Raw genomic sequence first — 26,388 nt, 5'->3', positions numbered from 1 at the left:
TAAATAGATACAAATACCCAAACATCTTCTATCATTTATATTGCACACTAACCCTTTTTCACTCATCTTTTCTTGTGTTGAACTATCAATTTTGTATTTTTGTTTATTCACTCCCTGGATTCTTTTATAAAAAGATTTGAGCTCTTTGTATTTACAGTGTTGAAAGCAGTGAACACTACAAACTTAGATATTATCTGGACTCAATAAATGTTTTGATGGATGCTGACATTATTTCAGAACTCATTTGTCAGCTGTAGTTCTTATTTGGGGGCAGAGAGGGAAGAGAAACAGGCATGACTCACTGATTCACTGTACAGAGTGAACAGATGCAATCTATATGTGACTTACATTCTGTAACATCAAGATACTTTGACAATCTCTCTATTTTATGGAAGAACAAATGAAATATAGAGAATTCCAGTCACAGAAATTTAGTTGCACTCATAACCCACAATTCAGGGTTTTGCGTTTGTTTGTGTCTTAAAGAAAGAGAGGGTATTTTTTGAAAATCCTGAAACCAATGTCTAAGAATCAGTTTTAACTGCTTCCAATCTTACATTAAACAAAATACTTCAAAATGATGCATTTTTTCTTTTATTCATATGACTACTCCAACAACCCTTTTCCAACCGTTCAAAGTGAATTTCTTTTATAAAGGAAACTTCACTTTTTGTGAGAATAGCCGTAACAGTATTACTATACTCTATTCCTAACAGGAAAATAATTTCAAAGTAAACAAGGAAATTAGCATTCAGAGAGATAATCATTTTGCTTTGAAAAAAAATCTTTTTGTAAATTACATAGAATCCTTAGAATGAGGATTCTGAGTCCTAAGAACACTATATTATTATTCAGCCATAAAAAAGAAGAAAATCTTGCCATTTTCTGCAACATGGGTGGACCCTGAGGGCACTGTGCTAAATGAAATGAATTAGACAAAGACAAGTACTGTATGATCTCACTTATAAGTGGAACCTAAAACACAAACAAACTAAAAAACAGGAATTCATAGATGCACAGAACAGATTGGTGGTCACCAGAAGTGGGGGTCTGGGTGGGGTGGGTGGGATAAAATAGGTGAAGATGGTCAAAAGTGCAGACTTTCATTTATAAGATAAATAATCCCTGCCTGATCAGTGGTGGAACTGTGGATAAAGCATTGACCTGGGATGCTGAAGTCTCCAGTTTGAAATCTCAAGGTTCCTGGCTTGAGCCCAAAGGTCTGCTTGCTTGGCTTGAGCCCCAATCAAGGCACATATGAGAAGCAGTCGATGAACAAATAAAGTGAAGCAACTATGAGTTGATGCTTCTCACTCTATATCTTCTTGCTCCTCTCTCTCTTCCTTCTTCTCTTAAAAAAAAAGATAAATAATTCCTGGGATGTAATGTACAGCATTGTATGGTCAGTAGACACAGCCACCATCACAGCCGCCTGGCCCATGCAGGTTCACATTTGATTCGGACAGACGGTGATGAAACAACGGAGCCAAGAACTGGTGGGCCATTACCTTTAATCCTAGCTTGCACCCGGTGGGCAAGAAATACACACAGTGGGAAAAAACTTCACTTTCCATTCAGGGCTCCCAAAGCTACCAACTCATCCGAGTTTCCTAGAATGAAAGGTTTCTACCTCACTAGCCTCATTCACCTCTGTTCTCCATCTCCTTCTCTCTGCACAAACTCTGTACAAACTGGCTTCTCCTTCAGGACTCTGCCATCTTGACTGCCTCTCCTATGTAATGCTAATTTCAGGAACCGAGAGTGAGCCCCAGGTCTGTCCCCATTTTATAGTATAGAAATTCAAACTTTTAAGCCAATGTACAAATAAGGAAGTCTCTGATACAAAGTCCACTTATCTGAGGCATAAATGGGATTTCTCATAAGAGTGCACCACCCCACATCATGCAACAGTCAAGGGTGTGAAGAAAAGCTTAGTGTTGAGAAGATTTTAGAATTAAAAGGGTGGGAAAGGCTTAGTCTTAAAACCAAGCCTTAGGCTATAAGGACCCTGCCTGCTTACAGCCTGTCTCCCACACCCAATGCAAACTATAACGAGCAAACATATACATCATATTTGCAAATTTATTTGACCAACAAGCATGGTGATTGTAAGTAACAACACTGTATTGTATATTTGAAAGTTGCTGGCCCTGGCCGGTGGCTCAGTGGATAGAATGTTGGCCTGGTGTATGATGTCCCAGGTTCAATTCCTGGTCAGGGCACACAGGAAAAATGACCACCTGCTTCTCTCTTCCTCCCTCTTCCCCTTTTCTCCCTCTTCCCCTTCTGCAGCCAGTGGCTTGATTGGTTTGAGCATGGCCCCAGGCATTGAGGATAGCTCTGTTGGTCAGAGCACATCAGCCTAAGGTGCTAAAAATAGGTCGATACTTGAGCATCAGCCCTACTGGAGTTGCCAGGAATCTGTTTGTCTCACTATCTCCTCTCCTCACTTAAAAAAAAAAAGAAAAAAGAAAATTGCTAATAGAGTAGATCTTAAGAGTTACAGTTCTCATCACAAGAAAAAATACTGTACCTAATTGTAGTGATGGGTGTTTAAACTTATTGTGCTGATAGTTTAGTAATGTATACATATAGCAGATCATTATGCTGTACACACTAAAACTAATACAATGCCATTTGTCAATTATATTTCAATAAAGAAAGGTAATAGGGGAAAAAGAACACTATGAATACCTTTTGATATTAATATACAAATGGGTGAAGGTGCTCTGAGATGCTCCAGCACCTCCTCCTATGTCTCTTTTACCCATGTAAAAAGATGCATAATTAAGTTTAGGCAAACAGAACAAGGAAGCGACAGAGATAGAATTTCAAATAATTTATTTTCCATTCCATGCTGTACAGCGCTTTGTCACTATTATATCTGTCTACAACTTGAATGTCCTTCTCTGAATAATAGCTGCATAATATATTGACAATGACACTTTAAAGTGCAGGAGCACCTGAAAGTAATATACACTAAATCTCAATTTATCTGCAGAGGGATGGCTGCTTCACAGAAGTAATTAAGTGTGGTCTGGAGAGAGGCCCTTACCCTGCTGCTTTTCAGTTATTTAGTGCTCCCCTTTTGTTACTCAAACATTTCACCAGTTTCCTTTTCTTTTCAAAAACATTTCAGTGCTTAATACCTTCTTTCTTTCAACTCCTAGGGTCACGGACATAGTGGAGACATTGACTTTTCTTTCCTTTTTCTTATTTGATAGCTCTTGCTGGGGGCTCTGAGAGTGGATATTTTATTTTAGGCATGACAGAACATGGGTGAGGTGAGGTGCTTGGCTTCTAAAACTCAAAATCTAGCTGGATTTTAAAAAACGATCAGGCAAAGTCAGGACACAGAGACTAGTCTGTGCTCTCCATGACGCCTTTTCCTCTTGCGAATCTTGACTGTGGAGTGAGTGGCCCAGCTCAGAGGGAAGATCTCGCTGACTGTGGTTTGGCAGAAAAATGTTTTTCAGGATCAATTACATCTGTGTTCCTAAGTGCATTGAGTACTTCTGACATAAACGTTTATAGCAGCCGGTGATTTTTTTCAGGTTTTACTTTAAAGGATTAAAGAATACTAAAAGTGAAAGGTGGATTTTGCTCCGACACAGGCATACTGATTCTCCCCATTAAAAAGAGATCACTTAGCACTCACCGCAGCTGCCTTGTGATGTCTGTTGTCTGATCCTGCCCACCTTGCCCCTCATTTTATCCCCAGGCCTTTACATTTTGCTGTGTTCCTTTTGTTGTATTGCAACTGTTTTCTTAATAATCTTAAAAAATAGATCCAAAATCTCTTTTTGTCTTCATCTTCTTTTGTTTCTTTGTAGCTATTTTAGCCTTGACACCCGGGACCACCGTTTCCTCTAGAAAGTCGTTTCTCTCTTGTCCAGCAGGACTTGGGAATCTTCTGGGTTTCCTTCTGCATATTTGATATTCCTCTCCTCATGTCACTATCCCCCAAAGCTGAATGAAGCCCTTGCCCTTCTGACAGCCCCTTTGTGACTTGGTCCATGGGTGACCTGACTCTGTGAGGCTGTCTGTAGTTATCTGGGTGTTGGGCAAATGAGTTTGTAAAATTTGTATTTTTTGAGTTTGCTCACTTTTATTGTTACAAAATGGCGCTGGGCAGCATCAGGTATATGTGGTCTTTGAAATTGCAGATTACCTTCCTGCTTGGGAAGGGCCATTGTTTTGCTAATGTTTGCTGGAAGAGAGATTTTCATGCCAGAAAGTTTTGAAAAGAGAGAGCAGAGGGAGAAGGAGTAAAGAAGCCACGTTTGCACAGAGGAGCAGAAGGAGCAGAGAGTTTCGCAGAGTGCTGAGAAAGAAGCCACGTTTGCCGAGTGAGAGAGAATAGAATGCAGAGTGCAGAAGGAGAAGCCATGTTGGCAGGGAAGGAGAAGGTGTGCAGATAGGGAACCAGAGGTGAGGGTCTTTGGGAGCTCTGCTGAGACTGCTGAGGCCTTTGTTTGATTCCAGGAGAAACCGGAGAAGATTCTCCTGTTTGTGGGACCAGAGAATGTGTCAGTGGCTTTGTGAGCCCTGAATGCCCTGTGTGTTTGCTTGTCAGCTGGTGCGAGACTTTAATAAAGGAATGGCCCACCAATTTTTGACTCCACTGTTCCTTTACTGTCTGCTCAAATTCAGTGGGGACCTGCATGTGCATGACCATGGCGGCCGTGACTACTGGCCATGCGCTGTGAACTCCTGCACTCTGTGCTGCCAGCCCCTCCTCCTCAGGGCGGTGTGGTTCTGCAGCTCTTACTTCTGGGAGACCGGTCTGACTGTTCTGATGTCACTTTCAGCTCATCTAAAACTGAGCTCATCTTACTCTTGGTAAGTGGTGTAGGGCAGAAACCTTGGTTAGCCCTTTTCCTGTGTATCAGTTGTTCAAGTCTCTATCTCCAATCTACCTCTCAGTGCCTGTCGAGGCCTAGGAGGAGAGATGGAATTTGGAGAAGTGGGGTACAGCATTTTAAGAGAGTGGAATGTAAATGGAATGGGAGTGTTGTGTGGGGTCAGGAGATGCACTTGATTTGAGTATTTTAGGGATAGTTAAAATGAGGTTAGAGAAATTTAAGCCTGATGTGGGTAAAATAAGGAAACTAGACATTTTTGAGCAGAGAAAATGTGGTGAGAACTGTTTTAAAGAGAGATTAGTTGGTCACCTATAAAGTGAGGATAAGAGTATCCCAACCTTCTAGGATCCTTATGAGGTTTAAGTTAATATTTGTAAAATGCTTGGAATTGTACCTGGCATATAGTAAGAACAATGTAATTGTTTGTTAAAGAAATGCACTTGTTTGAATTTAAAAGAAAAAAAAAAAAGAAAGTGATTAGTTAGTTGGGCTTTGTAATGTAAACAATTAGGGGCCAGGAAAGGCCTTTGTGAGTTGGAGATGAAGGGTGAATTTCAATATCTCAAGCCAGGGAGGTTGGGGGCTCCATCAAGAAACTGAGAGGGTGTCATTTTTATTTTTTCGAAGAAAATTGATGTCAGTTCTAGAAATGCTCAGCTTCAGGTGACATGAAGCCATTCGAAAAGAAATGTCCATTAAGCATTTGAAGATGGGAGAGTTCACAGAACTTGTGTAAGTGCACGGGGCTGGGGAAAGACATTTGTGAGTCATAATTGCCTTTGCAGTTTTTGCTGCTTTTCACATTTCTCATGATTCATTCTTTTGTTCTTTAATGCTGCCATGTTATTTATGTTAATAATAAACCTCATTTATCTTGAAGATAGCTTTCTGTTAGGCTGCCATGAAATCTTCAAACTTATTTTTCTCAGTGACAAATAAATGATTATAAGGCTACGGCTTGTCACAGTTTCATAACTTTGGACAAATTTATTGCTGTGAGTTAAGTACATTAAGATGAATATTTCACAGGTACTAATGGCATAGCAGGATAATCGATTGCAGGCAGTTTGAATTTGTGAGCCCCATGGCAAAAGCTCGGTCAGAGATTTTCTCTAAAGCCGTAAAACGATGTTTACGGTTGTTAGCCCACGGTCAGATTTTTTTCATAGGAAGGAATGATGCTAGTAGAGTAATAAACGTATCTTGGCTTTGTTATTTCTTTGTAGTACATACATTGTTTGCACACCTGTGGCCGCAGACATTGAGGCCTCTGGGGTTAGGTAGTGTTGGGAATGGAGGTAGGGAGAACAGAAGAAGTGAGGACTTTGTTTTAATTGTTGTAGAAAACCACTTTCTGGCCCTGGCCAGTTGGCTCAGTAGTAGAGTATCGGCCTGGTGTGTGGATGTCCCTGGTTTGATTCCTGGTCAGGGCACACAGGAGAAGTGACCATCTGTTTCTCCACCCTTCTCACTCTTCTCTCTCTTTCTCTCTCTTCCCCTCCCACAGCCATGGCTTGGTCGGAGCAAGTTGTCCCAGGGCACTGAGGATGGCTCCATGGCCTCACCTCAGGCACTAAAACAGCTCGGTTGCTGAGCAACAGAGCAGCAGCCTCAGATGGGGGCTTTCCAGGTAGATCCTGGTCAGGGCGCATGTGGGAGTCTGTCTGTCTGCCTCTCCGCTTAAGAAAAAAAGAAAAGAAAACCACTTTTCTTTACTTTGGTATACCTGAGTTGGGAGAAAGCCAAACCTTTTGTCTTTTGAGAGAAAATCAGTGTAGGTAGAATGGAGAACAGCTGATTGTTTCAGCTTAGGAAGAATTCTTGTTCCTTTTTTTTTTTAAAACTACTGTTGTTGTTAACTATAGTTGGAGTTTGGGTTCAAATGGCAAGAAGCAGCCCCTGTGCCACCTGCTGTACTGTGTGTTTACAAGGCTCCAGAGGCCTTGGAGAGGCTGAGTCCTGCCTGGCGTCATCTTTAGTCCAATAAACACTGAGGGAGTGAAGTGACCCAGGAGAATGAGACTGTCCGAGTCTAGGCGGCAGATGTAGTAATAATACAGTTGAACTCTTACACTCTTTAGAAATGGTAAGGGACATTTATATACTTGTCTTCACTACAAATTAGTAAGCTGCTCTCCATTCTCAAAATTCATCATCCTGCTCCTGTGCCTTTGTTGGTTACATATAACTAATGCTAATGACAGCAAAATGTGATAAGAATATAGAGAGTGTACTGTGGGAGGTCAGAGAAAGCTGTGAAGAAACCAAGCTTTTAAGATGTAGCACTCTTTATGTTAGACTGATGCTCAAAGAAGTTAATGCCTGTGAAGTTCACAGAGCTGAAGAGTTGTGGAACTGAAACAAGACTCTAAGGCTTGTGATTTCTAGCTCCAGGGTCTTTTATGTGAGCAGGCTGCCTCTAAGAATTGATCTGTAGAATTGCAGAAGTGTGCTGTGTTTCTACCTCTGCATTCTGTACTCTGCTGTGGACCAGATATACCCCAGAGCCTGTTCACTGTGAGGCTTTGAAGTTCATCTTCCAACGCCCCTGCCCTGATACTAGCTGTCTGCGTAGACCTCTCCTAAGCCTCCCTTAGACTCAGTGGACCACTTCTTCATTTTCTAAACCATATTCTTAGTATCATATGCCTTTCCATTCAAAACCATTTGTTTATAAAAGAAATTTGAAGCACATCCTAATATGTCCATAGTTATTAATAGATTACATTCATGTACTAATGTGTATTTTCTATCTTTCTATCTATCTATCTATCTATCTATCTATCTATTGACAAATTAAGGTTTATTTTAAGGAACTGGCTCATATGATTGTCAAAACTGGCATGTCTAAAATCTTCAGGGCAGGCTAAAGACTGGAAACTCAGGTGTAATTTATATGCCATTATTTGGAGGTAGAATTGCTTCTCCTTTGGGGGACCTCAGTCTTTGCTTGTAAGACCTTCAACTAATTGAATGAGGCCCACCCACATTATGGAGGGTAATCTGTTTTACTCAAAGTCTACTGATTTGAAGGTTATCATATCTAAAAAAAATGCCTTTAGAGCAACATTGAGACTGGAGTTTGACCAAACAGCCAATTACCATAGCCTAGCCGTGTTGGCTCATAATATTAACCATCCCACACCGCTGTCATCATTTTTCAGCTGGAACTTCAGTGGTAGCACCCCAGCCTATCCCTTAGCTTCTCATGTCTGACACTTGCGATTTACCTTCATACTGTCAAAAGGACTTTTTAAGGAAAGATACTGATATGGGGGAGTTTGCTGTGTCTAAGCAGCATAAGTAATAATAATGTTCACTGCAATATTGCTTTAGTGATTTTCAAAACACAGTTATGATGAAATTTAAAGCTCTGTGCAATCTGAGTCCCTCTAGCTTTCCAGCCTCATCTTTCCTGTCATTGCCAGACTTATGTGCCCTTTAGTTACCATCAAGTACTCTTAGTTCTTCTCCTGCACTGATACTTTTCCTGTGTCTGGATGGCTTTGCTTTAGGGAACAGAGTAACACTATTATAAGGCAGAATTCAAGAAGCTAGGGTTAAAGAAGGAACTGTGGGAGAACAGAAATGGATTTGAATACCGCATTGCCCCATGTATAAGACGCACCTTAATTTTGGGGCCTGAAATTTGTTTTTTGTTTTTTTTATAAATAAATTTTTATTTTAATGGGGTGACATCAATAAATCAGAGTACATATATTTACATATATTCAAGGAAAACATGTCCAGGTTATCTTGTCATTCAATTCTGTTGCATATCCATCACCCAAAGTCAGATTGTCCTCCTTCACCTTCTATCTGGTTTTTTTTGTGCCCCTCCCCCACCCCTTCCCCCTCTCCCTCCTTCCCTCCCCCCACCCCCCGTAACCACCACACTCTTGTCCATGTCTCTTAGTCTCGTTTTTATTTCCCACCAATGTATGGAATCCTGCAGTTCTTGTTTTTTTCTGATTTACTTATTTCACTCTGTATAATGTTATCAAGATCCCACCATTAGGCCCTGGCCGGTTGGCTCAGTGGTAGAGCATCGGCCTGCCGTGCAGAAGTCCCGGGTTCGATTCCCGGCCAGGGCACACAGGAGAGGCGCCCATCTGCTTCTCCACCCCTCCCCCTCTCCTTCCTCTCTGGCTCTCTCTTCCCCTCCCGCAGCTAAGGCTCCATTGGAGCAAAGATGGCCCGGGCGCTGGGGATGGCTCTGTGACCTCTGCCTCAGGCACTAGAATGGCTCTGGTCGCAACATAGTGACGCCCCGGAGGGGCAGAGCATCGCCCCCTGGTGGGCAGAGCATTGCCCCTGGTGGGCGTGCCAGGTGGATCCTGGTCAGGCGCATGCGGGAGTCTGTCTGACTGTCTCTCCCATTTCCAGCTTCAGAAAAATACAAAAAAAAAAAAAAAAAAAAAAAAAAAGATCCCACCATTTTGTTGTAGGTGATCTGATGTCATCATTTCTTATGGCTGAATAGTATACCATGGTGTATATGTGCCACATCTTCTTTACCTAGTCTTCTATTTTTTTTTTTTTTACAGTGATTAAAGCTTTTAAGCAAAGTCTTGGCCAATGCAGCAAGAATCCATAAAAGAGTAGTGTCCTTAACAGGGGCCTGAAATTTGGAGAAAAAGATGTATCACATAAAGTTATTGAACTCAAGTTTTATTCATCATAAAATTATATAACTCATTACTGTCAAAACTCCCATCCATTAGCTTGTCCTCATCTGTGTCTGATGATGAATCAGTGTCTTCATATATTGCCTCGTCCTCAGTTCCGTTTATGGCAGCGGTTCTCAACCTGTGGGTCGCGACCCCGGTGGAGGTCGAACGACCAAAACACAGGGGTCGCCTAAAGCCATCGGAAATACATATTTTATTTAAAAATGTATTGTATAATATATATGTATTTTCACAGGTTGAGAACCGCTGGTCTATGGCATTTGAAGTGCCTCACTTCTACAACCACCGTATAAGATGCAATCAGTTTTTAGACCCCAATTTTTCAAAAAAGGGTGCATGTTATACATGGGGAAATAAGGTAATTCAAGCTTTTGAGCTCAGAAAAAACTTCATTAAGGTGAGGAAAGGGTGGGCTAGATGGTGTTATGGACTAATTTGTGTCTCTCCCCATTTGTATGTTGAAGTCTTAACTCTTAGTACATCAGAATGTGACCATATTTGGAGATAGGATCCTAGCTGAGGTAATTAGGCTAAAATGAGATTGTTAGAGCAGGCCCTAATCCAGGATGGTTGGTGTCCGTATAAGAAGAGGAATTTTTGTACAGACCCGCCCAGGGAAAGACAATATGAGGACATAGGGAGAAGGCAGCCCTCTACAAGCCAAGGAAAGAGGCCTCAGAAGAAACCAAACCTGCTGACACCTTGATCTTGGACTCTGGCCTCCAGGACTGTGAAAAAATATGTATTTGTTGTTTGTACTACCTAAACTATGGTACTCTGTCATGGTAGCCCTAGCAGATGAATACAAGTGGAATGAAGAAGGGGTCGGGGAACACGGAGTGAGCTAAAGCTGACGGGAAATAAACTGTGGAGTGCTTTTGTGGATCGTGCATCTGAGTGACCACTACATAAAATTAAATACATACTAGGTTACAACTGATTTCCAGAATGTGCTGGAAATTTGCTTGGTACTTGAATTAACCATCTATACTATCAGTGTGACTGGTAACTGTTGATGTTGACCTTGATCACCCGGCTCAGGAAGTATTTGTCATATTTATCCAGTGTCAAGTCACTCTTTTGCACGACGCCTTTGACAATGAAGTCACCATGCGCAGCACATATTAAAGGAGTCTGTACCTTTAATGTGTTAAACACAAAAAAATGTGAAGCGTATTTTGAAGAGCCGGTGTGAATGATGATGTTCTAAATGTGTGAAGGCTGGCAGAAAGAAAAACAAATCATGCTTTTTTGGTTTGCTTTGTATCAGAAAAATTATTCCATAATGTGACTATGAGGAGTAAGAAAAATGTTGATTTGAACTTTGTAATTTGTCAAATAAAGTTAGATTTCAACCTGAGGCCTTCTTTTTTGATTTTGTTCAAGTACCTAGTTCCTGTCTGCACCTCTGTGCACTTACCTATGCCACTGGGACCCTATGCTATTGTAGCCGGAAAAGCAAAAGACTAAAATCGGTCGATCTTCCATTATTAACTGAAAGGTTATAAAACATTGTTTTCTTAAAGGCAGTGCTTTGCCAGTTACATTTATTGGGCAGTCATAGTCCATGTGGATTTTCATAGCCTGAGCCTGACCTATGCTGGTTTTGGGTATAGTGTTTTCCTAGGCTGCTATTTTTTATATTATGAACAGAAGACTCATTACCTCCCTCTAGTGGTCAGTTTTGTAATCTCAGGTTCTTGGACAAATTCAGCAGGAAAAAAAAATCAAATTTGTGGCAATCTTTGTGATAATATTCCATAATATTTTAATATGGATGCAAAAATGATATGGTGATTGAATTTTAGCTATGTCATTTTGGATTAGAACTAATTTTGAAATGAGGCAGTATTAAAAGGTGGTAAGTAATTATAACTTGATTAGAGGCTACGGTGACAAAGATAGTATTCTAGGGAGAGGCTTCGCTATCTACTGTTATACTAAGAACCTCAGTGGCCATTTAATTTTAGCCAGGCAGGGAATTGAATTTGGCTTCTTGCAAGTGTTTTATCAGGGCTGGAGGAAACAAGTGCATATTCTAGATAAACTGGAAAGCTACAAAGCTTTATGAGACCAGGAATGAGGGAGTTCTCTGGAGCGTTGCTTGTCATTCCTTCACAGACAAAACTTCCTTTATCTCCAGTTCAGGGAAATGGCCTTCTTTTAGAGCTTCATATCAGCATGCATTATTTTGCCATGGCTTTAAGAATATGTAGATTAAAAAAAATAATATTCTATCTCTGAATAGTCTTAGAGGGTTGAAATAACTTACCAAAATTTGAGACTGGCTTTATCTTATTCTTGATGGAAATACTACTGGTACTAATTATTTGAACAAGTTTTAGTGTTTGTGCCCTGAACCACAGTTTTGTTCCACTGAATCCAGAATGTGTGACATTTAAGGAAAGGCAAGTAAATATTGTGAAATCTGCCAGTCTCCTTAGATGTGGTCCTGATTACGACTAAAGCAGAACTCGAGACGCAGCAATCCACTAGGCATTGCTTCCATTCGGAAATAAGAAGAAAGAAACTCCTACAGAGAACTTGGATGAAGGCAGTAGTCTATTTGTGATGCTCTTGTTGCATATGATAACATATATATATGGTTAAGGAAAGTCGCCGTGTCTTTGTTTTCTAAATGGAAATACATTAGTAATGAGGTGATCTGTCTGTTATTGCTCACCCAGCTGCATCTGATCCACTGGAACTCCACCCTGTTTGGCAGTATCGATGAGGCCGTGGGGAAGCCGCATGGCATCGCCATCATTGCTTTGTTTGTTCAGGTAAACAGTCTTCTATGATTGCTGTATTGTTCAAATGCTTGTTTCCAATTCATTTTGCAGAATATATATATGTGTCTACGGCCATACCACCCTGAACGCGCCCGATCTCGTCTGATCTCGGAAGCTAAGCAGGGTCGGGCCTGGTTAGTACTTGGATGGGAGAATATATATATGTGTATATATATTTTTGTATATGTGAAAACAATATATTTTTATTTTTTATTGATATATAGTTGACATAGTGAGACTTGTTTTGTGAACTAACATGTGCTCAATTTGGGAGAATATTTTATGTACACTTGAAAACAATGTGTATCCTGCTGTTTGGGCATGAATGTTCTATAATATATACCAGTAACTATATTAATTTTTTCTGGTCCATTGTGTTATTTAAGCCCACTGTTTTCTTGTTGATTTTATATTTGGATGATCTATCCATTGATATAATTGGGGTGTTAAAGTTCCCTACTATTACTGTAGTACTGTCAATTTTTTCTTTTATGTTTGTTAATATTTGCTTTATGTAGTTAGGTGTTTCTATGTTGGGTGAGTAGGTGTTTACAAGTGTTATATCCTCTTGTTGGATTGGTCCTTTTTTCATTATTTAATGCACTTTGTTTCCTGTTACCATTTCTGTTTTAAATTTTATTTTGTATAAGTATTGCTGCTACCCTAGCTTCTCTTCACTTTCAGTCTGTGTGAAGTCTTTAGATTAGAAGTAAGTCTCGTAAGTAACATATATGTGGATCTTTTTATTTTATTTTATTTTTTTAATTTTTTTATTTTTTGTATTTTTCTGAAGCTGGAAACAGGGAGAGACAGTCAGACAGACTCCCGCATGCGCCCGACCGGGATCCAACGGGCACGCCCACCAGGGGCGACACTCTGCCCACCAGGGGGCGATGCTCTGCCCCTCCAGGGCGTTGCTTTGTCGAGACCAGAGCCACTCTAGCGCCTGGGGCAGAGGCCAAGGAGCCATCCTCAGCGCCCGGGCCATCTTTGCTCCAATGGAGCCTTGGCTGCAGGAGGGGAAGAGAGAGACAGAGAGGAAGGAGGGTGGGGTGGAGAAGCAAATGGGCACTTCTCCTATGTGCCCTGGCCGGGAATCGAACCCGAGTCCCCCGCACGCCAGGCCGACGCTCTACCACTGAACCAACCAGCCAGGGCCTATGTGGATCTTTTTAAAAGATCCACTTAGCTACTCTGTGTTTTGTTTGTTTGGACATTTAGTCCATTTACATTAAAAATTGATAGGTATGTACTTATTGCCATTTTGAACGTCTCTGTTCCTTCTTCCTGTACTCTTTCCTTGTGATTTGATGACTTTCTTTATGTCATGTTTGGGTTCCTTCCTCTTTATTTTTCTGTGTGTCTATTATAGATTTTTCAGTTTTTGGTCACCAAGAGGTTTATATTTAACCACCTGTGTATGTAGCAGTATATTATTAAGTTGATGGTTGCTTAAATTTGATTGCATTCTAAAAGCACTACATTTTTACCCCCATTTCTATGTTCTGTGTCGTTATATTTTTTCATCTTTATATTTTGTGTATCTTTTAATTACTTACTATAGAATTAGATAATTTTACTACTTTTGTGTTTTAACCTCCATACTAATTTTTTAAGTGGTTGATTTACTACCTTTACCATATATTTGCCGTGTGTGTGTGTGTGTGTGTGTGTGTGTGCGCGCGCATGCGTATAGTTATATATATATTTCTAGTTATGTCCTTTTCTTTATCACTTAGAGAAGTCTTTTTAACATTTCTTATAAGGCTGGTTTAGGGTTGGCGAATTCCTTTAGCTGTTGCTGTCTGAGAAACTCTTTATCTCTCCTTTAATTCCGAATGATACTCTTGCCAGGTAGAGTATTCTTAGAAGTTTTTTAGAACTTTGAATATATCATGTCACTCCCTTTGGCCTAAAAAGTATTTTTTTTTTTTTTTTTTACAGAGACAGAGAGAGTCAGAAAGAGGGATAGATAGGGACAGACAGAAACGGAGAGAGATGAGAAGCATAAATCATTAGTTTTTCGTTACAACACCTTTGTTGTTCATTGATTGCTTGCTTTCTCATATGCGCCTTGACCGTGGGCCTTCAGCAGACTGAGTAACCCCTTTCTCAAGCCAGCAACCTTGGGGTCCAAGCTGGTGAGCTTTTTTTTTTTTTTTTGGCTCAAGCCAGATGAGCCCGCGCTCAAGCTGGCGACCTCGGGGTCTTGAATCTGGGTCCTCCGCATCCCAGTCTGACGCTCTATCCACTGCACCACTGCCTGGTTAGGCATGACCTGAAAAGTTTTTGCTGAAAAAGTAGGTTATAGTCTTATGGGATTGTCTTGTACATAACTAGTTGCTCTTCTCTTGCTGCTTTTAAGAATCTCTCTTTAGAACAGGACAGCAAATCTTGGGGGGAAGGGGGGAAGGCATTGGGGGGTGGGGCAAGGGGGGGTTGAGGGGAATAAGGGGGTGGGGAGAGATATATTCGGTGGATCACTTGAATCTGTGTAAACACAAATTAAAATCATAAATTAAAAAAAGAATCTTTATCTTTAGTATTTGACATATTAATTATAATATGCTTTTATGTGGACCTCTTTGGGTTCATCTTGTTTGATTCTCTACGTTTCTTGGACCTAGATGTCTGTTTCCATCCCCATATTAAAGATGTTTTCAGCTATTTTTTTCTTCAAGTAAGTTTTCTGCCTCTTTCGTTGGGTGGGGTCCCTATAAGGTTATGTTAGTATGTATGCTTGGTGCCATTCCAGAGTACCCTTAAACTATGCTCATTTTTTAAAATTTCTTTTTTTCTGTTTGCTGTTTAGCTTAGATGATTTCTACTATGTCTCTCAGATCTCTAAGTCCATTCTTCTGTATCATCTAATCTGCTGTTGATTTCCTCTAGTGTAGTTTTCATTTCACTTATTGTATTCTTCAGCTCTGATTGGTACTTTCTTAATTTTCTGTTTCTTTGTTGAAGTCCTCACTGTATTTGTTCTTCCAAGTTCAGTGAGCCTCTTTATGATTATTACTTTAAATTCTTTATCAACTAGATCACTTAAATTCATTTTTTAAGTTATTTTTCTGTTTTGTTTTGCTCTTTCATTGGTAACATATTTCTTTGTCTCCTCATTATGCCTAATTTTCTGTTTTTATTTCTATGTATTAGGTAGCTCAGCTATGTTGCCTAGGCTTAAAGATGTGATCTTATGTAGATGTCTTTTGGGGTTTGGCAATACAATCTCCCCTCTGGGCACCAAATCCAGGTACTCCAGGGGCGTTCCTGTGTAGGCTTCATACACTCGTTTATTGTAGTGGGGCTGCCACTGCTGTGGGCACACTGGTAGATGAGGATATGTGGCTGAGGCATAGGCATAGGCAGGACTCCTAGAGCAGTGTGCCCACTGGCACTAGCAGGCTAACAAGAAGATTCTAAAATGCCACCCCCCCAGTGCTGGGGTCAGCACCGGAGAAGGTCACAAAAATGACTTCCAGCCATGTCTCAGTCCCCAGAGAAAGTCCCAGCTGCCTCCTGCCCCTCCAGCATGCACGTCAAGATTAGCAAGTTGAACTCCTTAACCTACAGCCTATGTACTTTTTTTATCTGTTGTTTTTGCACTAATTTCTGAGTGAAGTGAGTCTAATGTGAGCCCTTTAAGGATGGGATTTTTTTTCCCCACAGTTCTTTAGTTTTTCTGGATGTATTCATCATTGAGTTTGAAAGCCAGGATTCTGTGCCTGATGTGGAGCTTTAATCCCGGGCTTCTCAGTGAAAAGTTCTGTGCCTTTGAGATTTCTCCCGACTGTGGAACACCTCTGCTGGGGTGTGGTTTTTCCCTGAGTAGGACTGTATCCTGCCTCTCCTATCCTTCTCGGTTCTGCCCCTAGTTGCAGAGGCTCTGTTCATTCAGTGTCCAGGTGCCCCTCAGAGGGGTTATTTCCTATGCAGTTGTAGATTTGTGTTTGTAGGAGGAGGTGAGCTCAGGATTTTTCTATATTGCTATCTTGACATGGAATCCAGAATATTTTTTTGGTCTCTCTCAATTTTATGACATATTGGTGACATTAAACACATATGCAGAAAACACTGAAAATTTAAAAGTAAAATATTTGGTTTTTGTGGCTCATGAGAAAGCAGCCATGTTTATTGGTAGAAACTGGTTCATTTACTTATTAGAAGTTTTCTTCATAGTACCGTTCAGTGACTTTGGAGAAATGATTTTAAAAAATGTCTTCTGAAAGCAGAACTCATTTTATTAATGAGAAAGAATTTGAAAATGATTTTGGACTCTGGCTTAGTGCCAGATCTAAGAAAAATCAATAATGCAATCATGTAGTAGATTTCTTTTGTTCTTCATTATTAATAATTTTCACTCTAAGATGATTTGAAGTTCCTTATAGAAAACACTGATAAAGTAAGATTGGCAAAAATCTTGGTAGATACAATCATTATAAAGTTTAGATTTGACCTCTGTGGCAGACAGAAGATATTCTATAAATTTTGTGAAATGTACAAAAGCTGCCTACATACTTACAAGGTAAAATTTCAATCTAATTCCTAAGATGAATCTTTAAAATTGTCTTACTATATACTTTATGTGACAAAAGATTTAGAGGTGAAAGAAACCCTTGAAATTTTAGACTTCTTCTTTCCTTATCAAACTGAAGAGAAATGAAGGGCCAGAGGGGTCAAGTCATTGTTTGTAGTCACACAGCAGTTTAATGACAGTAGTCAGGACTAAAAACTATTCTTCCACCCTGTGTGGTTCCATAAGTGGAAGGTAATGTCTCATTCTTCTAAAAAAATAATAAAAAATTATTAATACCAATAACCAACTAGTCATGTATAAAATAAAAGGGAAGGGACTATTAGGGCATTGGATGGAGAGCCAAGACTTCAGAAGGAAGGATTTTCTTAAAATTCATGAGTACTTCCAGGAACAAGTTGAGTATTGGAGGCAAGGGGAAGCTCGAGAGCATGCATGCTTGTGATGTTCCTTAAGTTTGCTATGAGGAAAAGTTCAGGTGATCTATGTGAACATGCCTTTCAGGGGAAAGTAAAACTACACAAACCGTGAGAGCAAAACACTGATCAGGATTGTCAGCTGAGGCAGAGAAGAGAGACTGAAGTCCATCTGGGGGTCTTACATCAGGCGAGAAAAAGGGAGGGGAGAGACAGAGAGGCATTGAGTACAGACATCCCTTTCAAGAAGCTCTACTCAAGAAAAGAGAGAGCGACAAAAGGGGCAATAATGTGGGGATGTACAGTGAAGACCTGTTTGTTTCATTTTGAGATCTGAGATGTGCCTGTGTTTTTATTTTGAGCAAAAGAGCTAGTGCAGATGTAGGGTTTAAAAATACCAGCAAGAAAGAGGATAATGGACGTAGGAACATGGAGGGGGCAGAAGAGCATGGGATGGAGAGCATATATACTGCTCATAAAAATTATGGGATATTTCAAAATGAATATGAAGCAATAAAAATAGGAAGCATTTGATTTTTTTTTTTTTACTAAACAAGAATATCAGAAAAGGAAATGACAAGTCAAAGAAAGTTGTTGATTATGCAAATGAGATGCAAAATCAACTTTTATTTTATTGGTGAAAATGCACTATACAAAAGGCTGAAAGTACTGGAGTATCTGCACTTTCCTTGATCCCCTAATTTTTGGAAGCAGTGTATATATGGACTAACCTTGAACAGGAGGAGATCCACCCTTTCTTCAAAAGAGAGGGCCAAGAAAAGGTGAATAGAAATGGATGAATTTGTAGGAACAAGGCAGGAAATTAGAGGAGTTCATGCCCGATGACCTTTATTATCTCAGGGAATACAAAGCAAAATTATTTATAGAGCAAAGGAAATGTGACTTTGGGATTGAGTTTTGAAATAGCCCGGAAGAATGATAATAGACTTGACAGTTGGTGTGGGAGACCTACTTGAGATTGCATATTGCAGTTGTACAAGACAATGCATTGTGTGTCTTGTTCTCTCTCCAGGTAGGGGAGTAGAGAATTCTAACAAATTGTTCCATTGATTCATTGCAGAACAGATAATTGAGGAGGACAAAAGGATTAGAGAATCAAGTGTTTGCAGAGATGTCGTTCAGTGTAGGCAGGAAGGGAAAGAGACAGAGCTAGGAGTCTCCTGAGAGTCTTGACTCCTTCTGTTCCAATAATAGGAAGAGAGAGAAAAGAGGGGGAGAGGTGGACAGGTGAGTTTTGAGAAGGAAAATGAATCCAGGCTGTGTGCTCAGGATTGGTTTGCAGAGGTAGATAGGGCTGAATGGTAGAAAAGGTAGACACGACAGGGAGGAGCTGGGTCACTAACATGGATGTTTAAGTCCCCCAGAGTGAGGCAGGGGTGATGACTGCAAGGGAATGACCAGTGGGGTCAGTAAATGACAAATAGAACATGGTGGCATCAGTGGTGGATGGTCCACTTAGAGCAGTGGTCCCCAACCTTTTTTGGGCCACGGACCGGTTTAATGTCAGGAAATATTTTCACGGACCGGCCTTTAGGGTGGGATGGATAAATGTATCACGTGACCGAGACAGCGTCAAGAGTGAGTCTTAGATGGATGTAACAGAGGGAATCTGGTCATTTTTTTAAAAATAAAACATCGTTCAGGCTTAAATATAAATAAAACAGAAATAATGCAAGTTATTTATTCTTTCTCTGCAGACCGGTACCAAATGGCCCACGGACTGGTACCGGTCTGCAGGCCTGGTGTTGGGGACCACTGACTTAGAGGACAGCCTTATGCACGTGGGCCTGAGTGCCAGCCTGAAGGTAACAGCAGGACACTGACCACAGCTTTCAGTGTCATATGAGGGAAGTTACACGTGTCTACTCAACAGGCCTGGGAGAGCCATGACCTTGGGTAGACCCGAGGGGGTTCACATAGACCAGGAGGTGGTAAGAGAGCTTGTCAAAGATGCACAGTCATCCTGTTCCAGAGGGCATGGTGGAAGAATACAGGGCCAGGCAAGGCTGAGGTTCTAGGAGAGGAAACCGCCTAGAACTTTGCATTTTGTGAGTGATGAAAAATGGCAAAGGTGAGAGGTAGGAAGGTAATTGGTCTCATGGATCCTGGTGGATTCACGGCACTGGGTGTGTTGTCACCTGGATGGCTGAAGGATTTTAGGGGTTGGTGCGTGCAGAGTATCATTGATACTTGCTTTTTGGTGGTTGCAATCTCAGCAGACAAATATTTTGCAGAGAAGGAAAAAAAAAGAGATGGCATAATAGGTCAAATTTGTGGCTAGGTATAAAGATTTGCCATAACATCAAGACTCTTTATAGATAGAAGGAGCCGGTAATAGTTATTAAGTGCTACTATATATAAAAATTTATTTGGTACTGATTGGCATTGTGAGTAAGAATAATATAGGTGATATTAATTGAATTACAATGCATCATGCCCTGTTCCAAGGTCTTTGTTTGGTTTAGTCTCTTTTCAACCCTCTCACTTTTATCTTCTGTACTGTATAGATGAGGTATAAAAGTTAAGTAAACTTGCTTAAGGCTAAAAGTGAGTCAGAACCAGATTCCAGGCATCCAATGCAAGTGACTCTGCTCCTGAGCCACTTCTTTTTTTTTATTTTTATTTTTTATTTATTTTTATTTATTTATTTATTTGTATTTTTCCGAAGCTGGAAACGGGGAGAGACAGTCAGACAGACTCCCGCATGCGCCCGACCGGGATCCACCCAGCACGCCCACCAGGGGTGATGCTCTGCCCACCAGGGGGCGATGCTCTGCTCCTCTGGGGCATAGCTCTGTCGCGACCAGAGCCACTCTAGCGCCTGGGGCAGAGGCCAAGGAGCCATCCCCAGCGCCCGGGCCATCTCTGCTCCAATGGAGCCTCGGCTGCGGGAGGGGAAGAGAGAGACAGAGAGGAAGGAGAGGGGGAGGGGTGGAGAAGCAGATGGGTGCTTCTCCTGTGTGCCCTGGCCGGGAATCGAACCCGGGACTTCTGCACGCCAGGCCGACGCTCTACCACTGAGCCAACCGGCCAGGGCCAGTGAGCCACTTCTGTATGTGGCTTTATAACATTCAGATGTGGACTCTTCCTAGTTATAAGGTGACAGAGATGCAGGAAATGAAAACAGACCTGCAACACTAAGTGGAGACTCCACATAAGAAAGGTCCTTCTCCCCCTGAAGATCTGCTGGAGGCTTCTTTCTGCCTCAGGCCCAGGCTTTCACTCACACACACATTTGCCTTAGCTTCTCCTTTCTTTCTTTTCTTTTTCTTTCTTTCTTTCTTTCTTTTTTTTTTTAATTTAGAGAATCTATTTTCTGTTTTTAGAGCCTATCTCAGGAAAATAAAGTCTTGATTATTTTGAACTGATTGGCATATCTTAGATTATGTCAATTTCTTCTCTCTTTTCTTTCCTCTTTGCTGCCCTTTCACCCAGCACTTTCAGTTGGGTCACATGGAGGGAAACAGAATGTAAACATGTTGATAGCTATTCTAGCTCCTGAAAAGTCATCCTCTAAAAATGTATGTGGGGGAGAAAAAGCAAACAGTCCGATTATCTGAGGTTGTAAACTGCCTCTCCTGTTACTGTGCCCCATTAAAACTTGGTTGAAAGTTGCAATCAGATTGCACTTATAACTTTTAAAGGTAAAAATTAAGAGTACTTAATGTAAGATTTTTTTAAAGTCTCAAATTCTTTGGAGCATTTTATACATGAAAAAGTTTTAATAATATATGATATTTTAAAATAGAGAGTCATGAACAGGCTATCATTATTTGAGAATAAAAAGGTGATTATAGAAATTATATCCAGTTTTAATCAAGTAATGTCCTGCTATTGGTGACTTTAGCATATAAAATCACATACCCACTTTACTCAGTTAATACAAGTTTTTCAACATTGATGAAATCTTTATAATGATCTAGAAGTGCCAGACATAAAAATGAAAAGGTTTGAGCATGTGATGCACAATTTTGATTCAGAAATATCCTTGAAACTTTTATATTGCTTTGTTACATGATTTTATATTTTTGTAAACCAGTGAGTGATGCCTTATACGTAAGCATGATGAATTTAGAATGGATTCTTGGAAATGTCTGAGAACATGTCTAATGTTTGATTATGGTAGCTTCTGTTCCAACTTTAATTACCTTCAGCAAATGTTGACCTGGTTGTTAATGAAAAGGTCATTTAATTATTCCCCAAGAAGGAAATTCAGGTAGACTTGATCCTCGCTTCCGTAATTAGTTATTTTGAGTAAAAGCTAAATATTGAATACTTTTGTGGTTACGGTTTATGCTTTCTATGTTTCAGATAGGAAAAGAACACGTAGGCCTAAAGGCTGTGACTGAAATCCTCCAGGATATTCAGTACAAGGTAAGTCATTCTTTTAAAGAAAATTAAAATCCTGGTTGTGTAAGAGGTCCCCAATCCACCCTCAGGCTCGATGATTCACTAAATAGACTCAGAGAAGAGCTGTGGTTTATTATAGCAGAAGGACACAGATGGAAGCCCGGTGCGAGAAAAGGCTCCTGGCACACAGTCCAGGAGAAACCAGGCATAGCTTTCAGGTGTCCCCTCCCAGTGGAGTGGCGGGGGGTGCACCTGTTTCTCCCTGCAATGATGTGTCATGCACAAGTGAGGTGTTACCAACTAGGGAGGCTTACTTGAGCGCTTGGCGTCTAGGAATTTTATTAGGGGTCAGTCACGCAGGCAGCCCACCCTGACCCTCAGCCACACTAGGCCTTCACCATAAATCACATTGTTAGGATCAACTGATCTAGTTAAACTGGTGCAGTATGGGCCCAGGCCTCCGACATGCAGAACACTCTGTGGGAGAGAATGTTCCAGGGGCTTGGAGATGATCACTCAGGAGCCAGCTAAGGAGCAGCTTTGTTTGCTTGTTTGTTTTATTTTTCAATTACAGTTGACATACAATATTATATTAAGAAGGGCCAGTCTTGAAGATAGGCCATTTTTTGAAATGTGAAGATTTGAGCAACCTAGGCCTGCTGAGTTAACCCTTTCCACCCCCTGGTTATACGAAAGTTGTGTAAATGAAACATAAAAATTGTGGCAGCCATTCTTCACAATATTTATGTTAAAAAAAAACGACAAGTACACATGAGCCATAAGAGAATAGATCCCAGGGAAGGTGGTATAGATTGATTTGCCCTGAAGTGGTTCATTCTAACGTTGCTGGGAAGCCAAGTTCTGTTGTAAACAGTGCCTTTTTCGCTTACACTAAGGCAGTAGAATCAGAGCAGCCTTGTAGTGGAGTAGTTTATTCCTGTGTAGCTCTGGAGATGCAGCACACAGATCCAAAGACCCCAGGCTGATGGCTTCTGATTAGCTCTACACTAGCATAAGGACAGGGCATCTTGAACAGGGCAAAACCCAAGGATCAAGGATCTCCTGAGTAGGCTCAGAATGAATCCAGGTGTCAACACAAAGTGCAAAGTAGTCAAAGAAGCTGGTAAAAAGGGTATGAGGACCTATTTTGACTGACATTTGTCCTATAAAAATGACTGGTGAAATTTTCCTTTATTTCTTCAGCTAATACGACATGTCATTATGGAATTCAGGAGGATGGTGGTAGGCAAGTAAGCAGGATCTTTAATGCGTCAAATAGTCTCCAAAAGTAAGGAAGAGATGTAGAGGTTATACATCAACTTTTTCTGTCATGTGTGCATTCACAAAATAATCTTATATAAGGGATATCCAACTGTCATGATAGTCTGCCTCAAAGGCCTGAGCAATTTATGTAGCACTATTTAAAATAGTGGTTATTAATATGAATTATTGAATAAGAGCACAAGTATTTTCCTTGAAAATTAAATCTAGCTTTGATAACAGTTGATTGAAACGGAACGTTTTCATTTGAGTCAGCTCTCCCTCCCTGGAGGAGAGGAGGGCATGTAGAGTAGATCCTAGAGCTGAATTACCAAATCCAAATTGGAAAATCATGAATTGGGAAGGCAGGTTGTAATGCTAAGATCAGAGTACCAAGAGCAAAGTCAAGTAAGAATAATTATCAGAGCCAGGGTTCAGGCATTTTACTCTGAGGCCCGGTCTCTGGTTTGGATGTGCTAAGACGGGTCGGGAACCTATGGCTCGCGAGCCAGATGTGGCTCTTTTGATGGCTGCATCTGGCTCGCAGACAAATCTTTAATAAAGTAAATAATAACGTTAAAAATATAAAACATTGTCATGTATTACAATCCATTCATCTCATACTGCTCATGTTCATGGTTGCGGGTGGCTGGATCCAATCACAGCTGTTCTGTGGGACAACACCAAATTTTTATTGAATAATGCGTAATGTACATGGGTCGTTGTGTGGCTCTCATGGAATTACATTTTAAAATATGTGGCGTTCATGACTCTCTCAACCAAAAAGGTTCCCAATCCCTGTGCTAAGAGCAGGAAAAGTAGCTGACAACATATAGACAGACAGTAGAAAGACAGTTATGAATATCACACCAAGAATTGCAGGGAAAACTGAGCTGTGGTAGAAAAGAAAATAGCCATAGACTCAAACAGAAGCATCTTGTTGGAACCAACCCCTGTTGCTCTAATGAGAAGATAGAATGAGACACAAATCTATGGGGTCCAATGATGTCATTCAGAAGACTACAACTTGGATTTTTAGTGCTAATAACTTTATTATTGTAAAATTAAGAAATTCTATGTTAACATGGGATTTTTTTTTTTCAGGGGAAGTCTAAAATAATACCCTGCTTTAATCCTAACACTTTACTACCAGGTAAGAGTACATCTCATTCATAAGATTAATTTTAACTGTGGAAATGAGTACATTGCTTTCCTCAGAATATATAACTATATATTATTAGTTAATAAAGTTTTCTTAGAATATATATATGTGTGTGTATGTATATATATATAATATATTCTTTGTGTATATATATATATATTCTTTGTAGTAGGTACTCCTTTCAAGCTCTGAACATGGGAGTAAACCTATTGAAATAAATACTTTACCACTAGTTCCATTAATTAATGAAGGTTTTCCTTTTTTGTAAAAATGGCTACTTATATTTAAGTATCAGTATAATAGCATATCCTTGGAATACTTTTAAAATTATTTGTTTTTATTAATTTCTAGAGTAAAATAAACTATAAATCTGTTTTTATAAGGTAACTTCTTTGCAGTGATATTTAGGTGTGAATTTAATTAATTATGTCTGTCCAAATGGGTAAGAATTGTGTATAAAATATGTACTCAGAATATAATTTGAGTTAAAGATTGTTTTATACAAAATTTTGGTCTTCAAAAATCTTTCCTATATGTATTGTGTGAAATTTGTTAGTGTTTCAAACAAAACTAAATAGATTGATACATCATGTCTTCTACATTCTACATTTAATTGCTTTATAACAAACTGAACATTTACCCATCAGTTAGTCGTGAATTTCTCTAATGCAGAGCTAAAAGATTTCATAAGAATAATTTCTTTAATGATGACATCAGATCATTTACAGCAAAATGGTGGGATCTTGATAACATCATACGGAGTGAAATAAGTAAATCAGAAAAAAACAAGAACTACATGATTCCATACATTGGTGGAATATAAAAACGAGACTAAGAGACATGGACAAGAGAGTGGTGGTTACCAGGGGTGGGGGGAGGGAGGACGCAGGAGGGAGGGAGGGAGAGAGTTAGGGGGAGGGGGAGGGGCACAGAGAAAACTAGACAGAGGGTGACGGAGGACAATCTGACTCTGGGTGAGGGGTATGCAACATAATTTAATGACAAGATAACCTAGACATGTTTTCTTTGAATATATGTACCCTGAAATATTAATGTCATCCCATTAACATTAATAAAAATTTATTTAAAAAAAAAAAAAAGAATAATTTCTTTTACCTTATTATAATATGCTTTTAAAATTTTGCTGTTGGAGAAGCAATATAGATAGGGATAGGCAGGACAGAACGGTTAGAAATACTCATTTTGAAACCAGACTGCTTTGGTTTGAATCCTGGCTCTGTCAGCTAGTAACCCAGTGACCCTGGGCAAATTCTATAACCTTCTGTGATTCAGTTTCCCCATCTGTAAAATGGGGCTAAAGTAGGACCTATTTCATTGGTTTGTTGTAAAGGTTAAGTGAATTAAAGTAGAAGAGTGCCTAACATGTAGTAAGCATTCAATAAATATTAAGTATAATTAGGTAAATTCTCCAATAAAGTAAAAACAAACAAACAAGAAGACTGAATATGCTCTGCTAAAGTGACTAAACTTGATATATATGTACATATCGAGTTTATATAGATGAGATTGTATATTAAGTTTATATAGCTATATTTGGGCATGCATGATAAAGCATTGATTGAAATTCCTATAAATAGCTGAAGACTCATTGTGTTTTCTATCAGTTAATTTCTTTATGATGATTAGTTTAAGAATACATGTGAGGCTCTAGTTTAAAAATGACATCAGTCTAAGAAGTATTACTTGGAAAGTTTGTAATTTTGAAAATTATTGTTGGAGTCTTCAAATTTATGATTAATTAACCTGCCTTTTTTGTGACACGTCCTCGTGGTTGCATAGATCCTCTGCTGCGTGATTATTGGGTGTATGAAGGCTCTCTTACTATTCCACCGTGCAGTGAAGGTGTGACCTGGATATTATTCCGATACCCTTTAACTATATCCCAGATGCAGGTGAGTATGGCACCTTAAATCTTTCATTTAAATTCTGAGTTAGAGGTTAAATTTCTGTCTCTGTAGAAGGGAAATGTCTGTTTTATGTTTTCACTCTCTTTAGATCAGTCACATCTTTGCAGATGAAAGTTAAATGTCTTGAACTTGTGAAAGCAATATAAAGGTCAAGGATGAACAAAACCCAGCTATCATTTATGATCTATATTTTAAAAGTAAGTTTTTATGGAGTAAATAGAAGTCACTGAAATAGTCAAACTATTGAAGCCGTCAAACCTTTATGGTGTGTTTTCCCAAGCATGTAAAGGAAAAAGGTCTTGGAAGTAAAGTGAGAATGCTGGTTATTTTTGTAAGTCATGCATGGGCTTTGAAATAGTTCTTCCTAGG

At 39.8% G+C, this 26,388-nt stretch overlaps 1 protein-coding gene and 1 non-coding gene across 3 annotated transcripts in view; both read left to right on the top strand.

Annotated features, from left to right (window-relative positions):
- CA8 (carbonic anhydrase 8) overlaps window positions 1-26,388 on the top strand; it is a 118,363-nt gene that overhangs the window by 56,537 nt on the left and 35,438 nt on the right. For both annotated transcript variants that reach the window (XM_066266183.1, XM_066266184.1), the window contains exons 4-7: window positions 12,244-12,339; window positions 21,631-21,693; window positions 24,034-24,082; window positions 25,892-26,004. In XM_066266183.1, coding sequence (XP_066122280.1) covers window positions 12,244-12,339; window positions 21,631-21,693; window positions 24,034-24,082; window positions 25,892-26,004 — 321 coding nt within the window. The remainder of the gene's footprint in view (window positions 1-12,243; window positions 12,340-21,630; window positions 21,694-24,033; window positions 24,083-25,891; window positions 26,005-26,388) is intronic.
- TRNAG-GCC (transfer RNA glycine (anticodon GCC)) lies at window positions 8,884-8,959 on the top strand. The gene has a single exon. It is a non-coding gene; the product is annotated as a tRNA-Gly (tRNA).

Source organism: Saccopteryx bilineata, chromosome 3, assembly GCF_036850765.1.
Source record: "Saccopteryx bilineata isolate mSacBil1 chromosome 3, mSacBil1_pri_phased_curated, whole genome shotgun sequence".
Taxonomy (NCBI): Eukaryota; Metazoa; Chordata; class Mammalia; order Chiroptera; family Emballonuridae; genus Saccopteryx; species Saccopteryx bilineata.
This window is presented reverse-complemented; position numbering and strand designations above follow the sequence as displayed.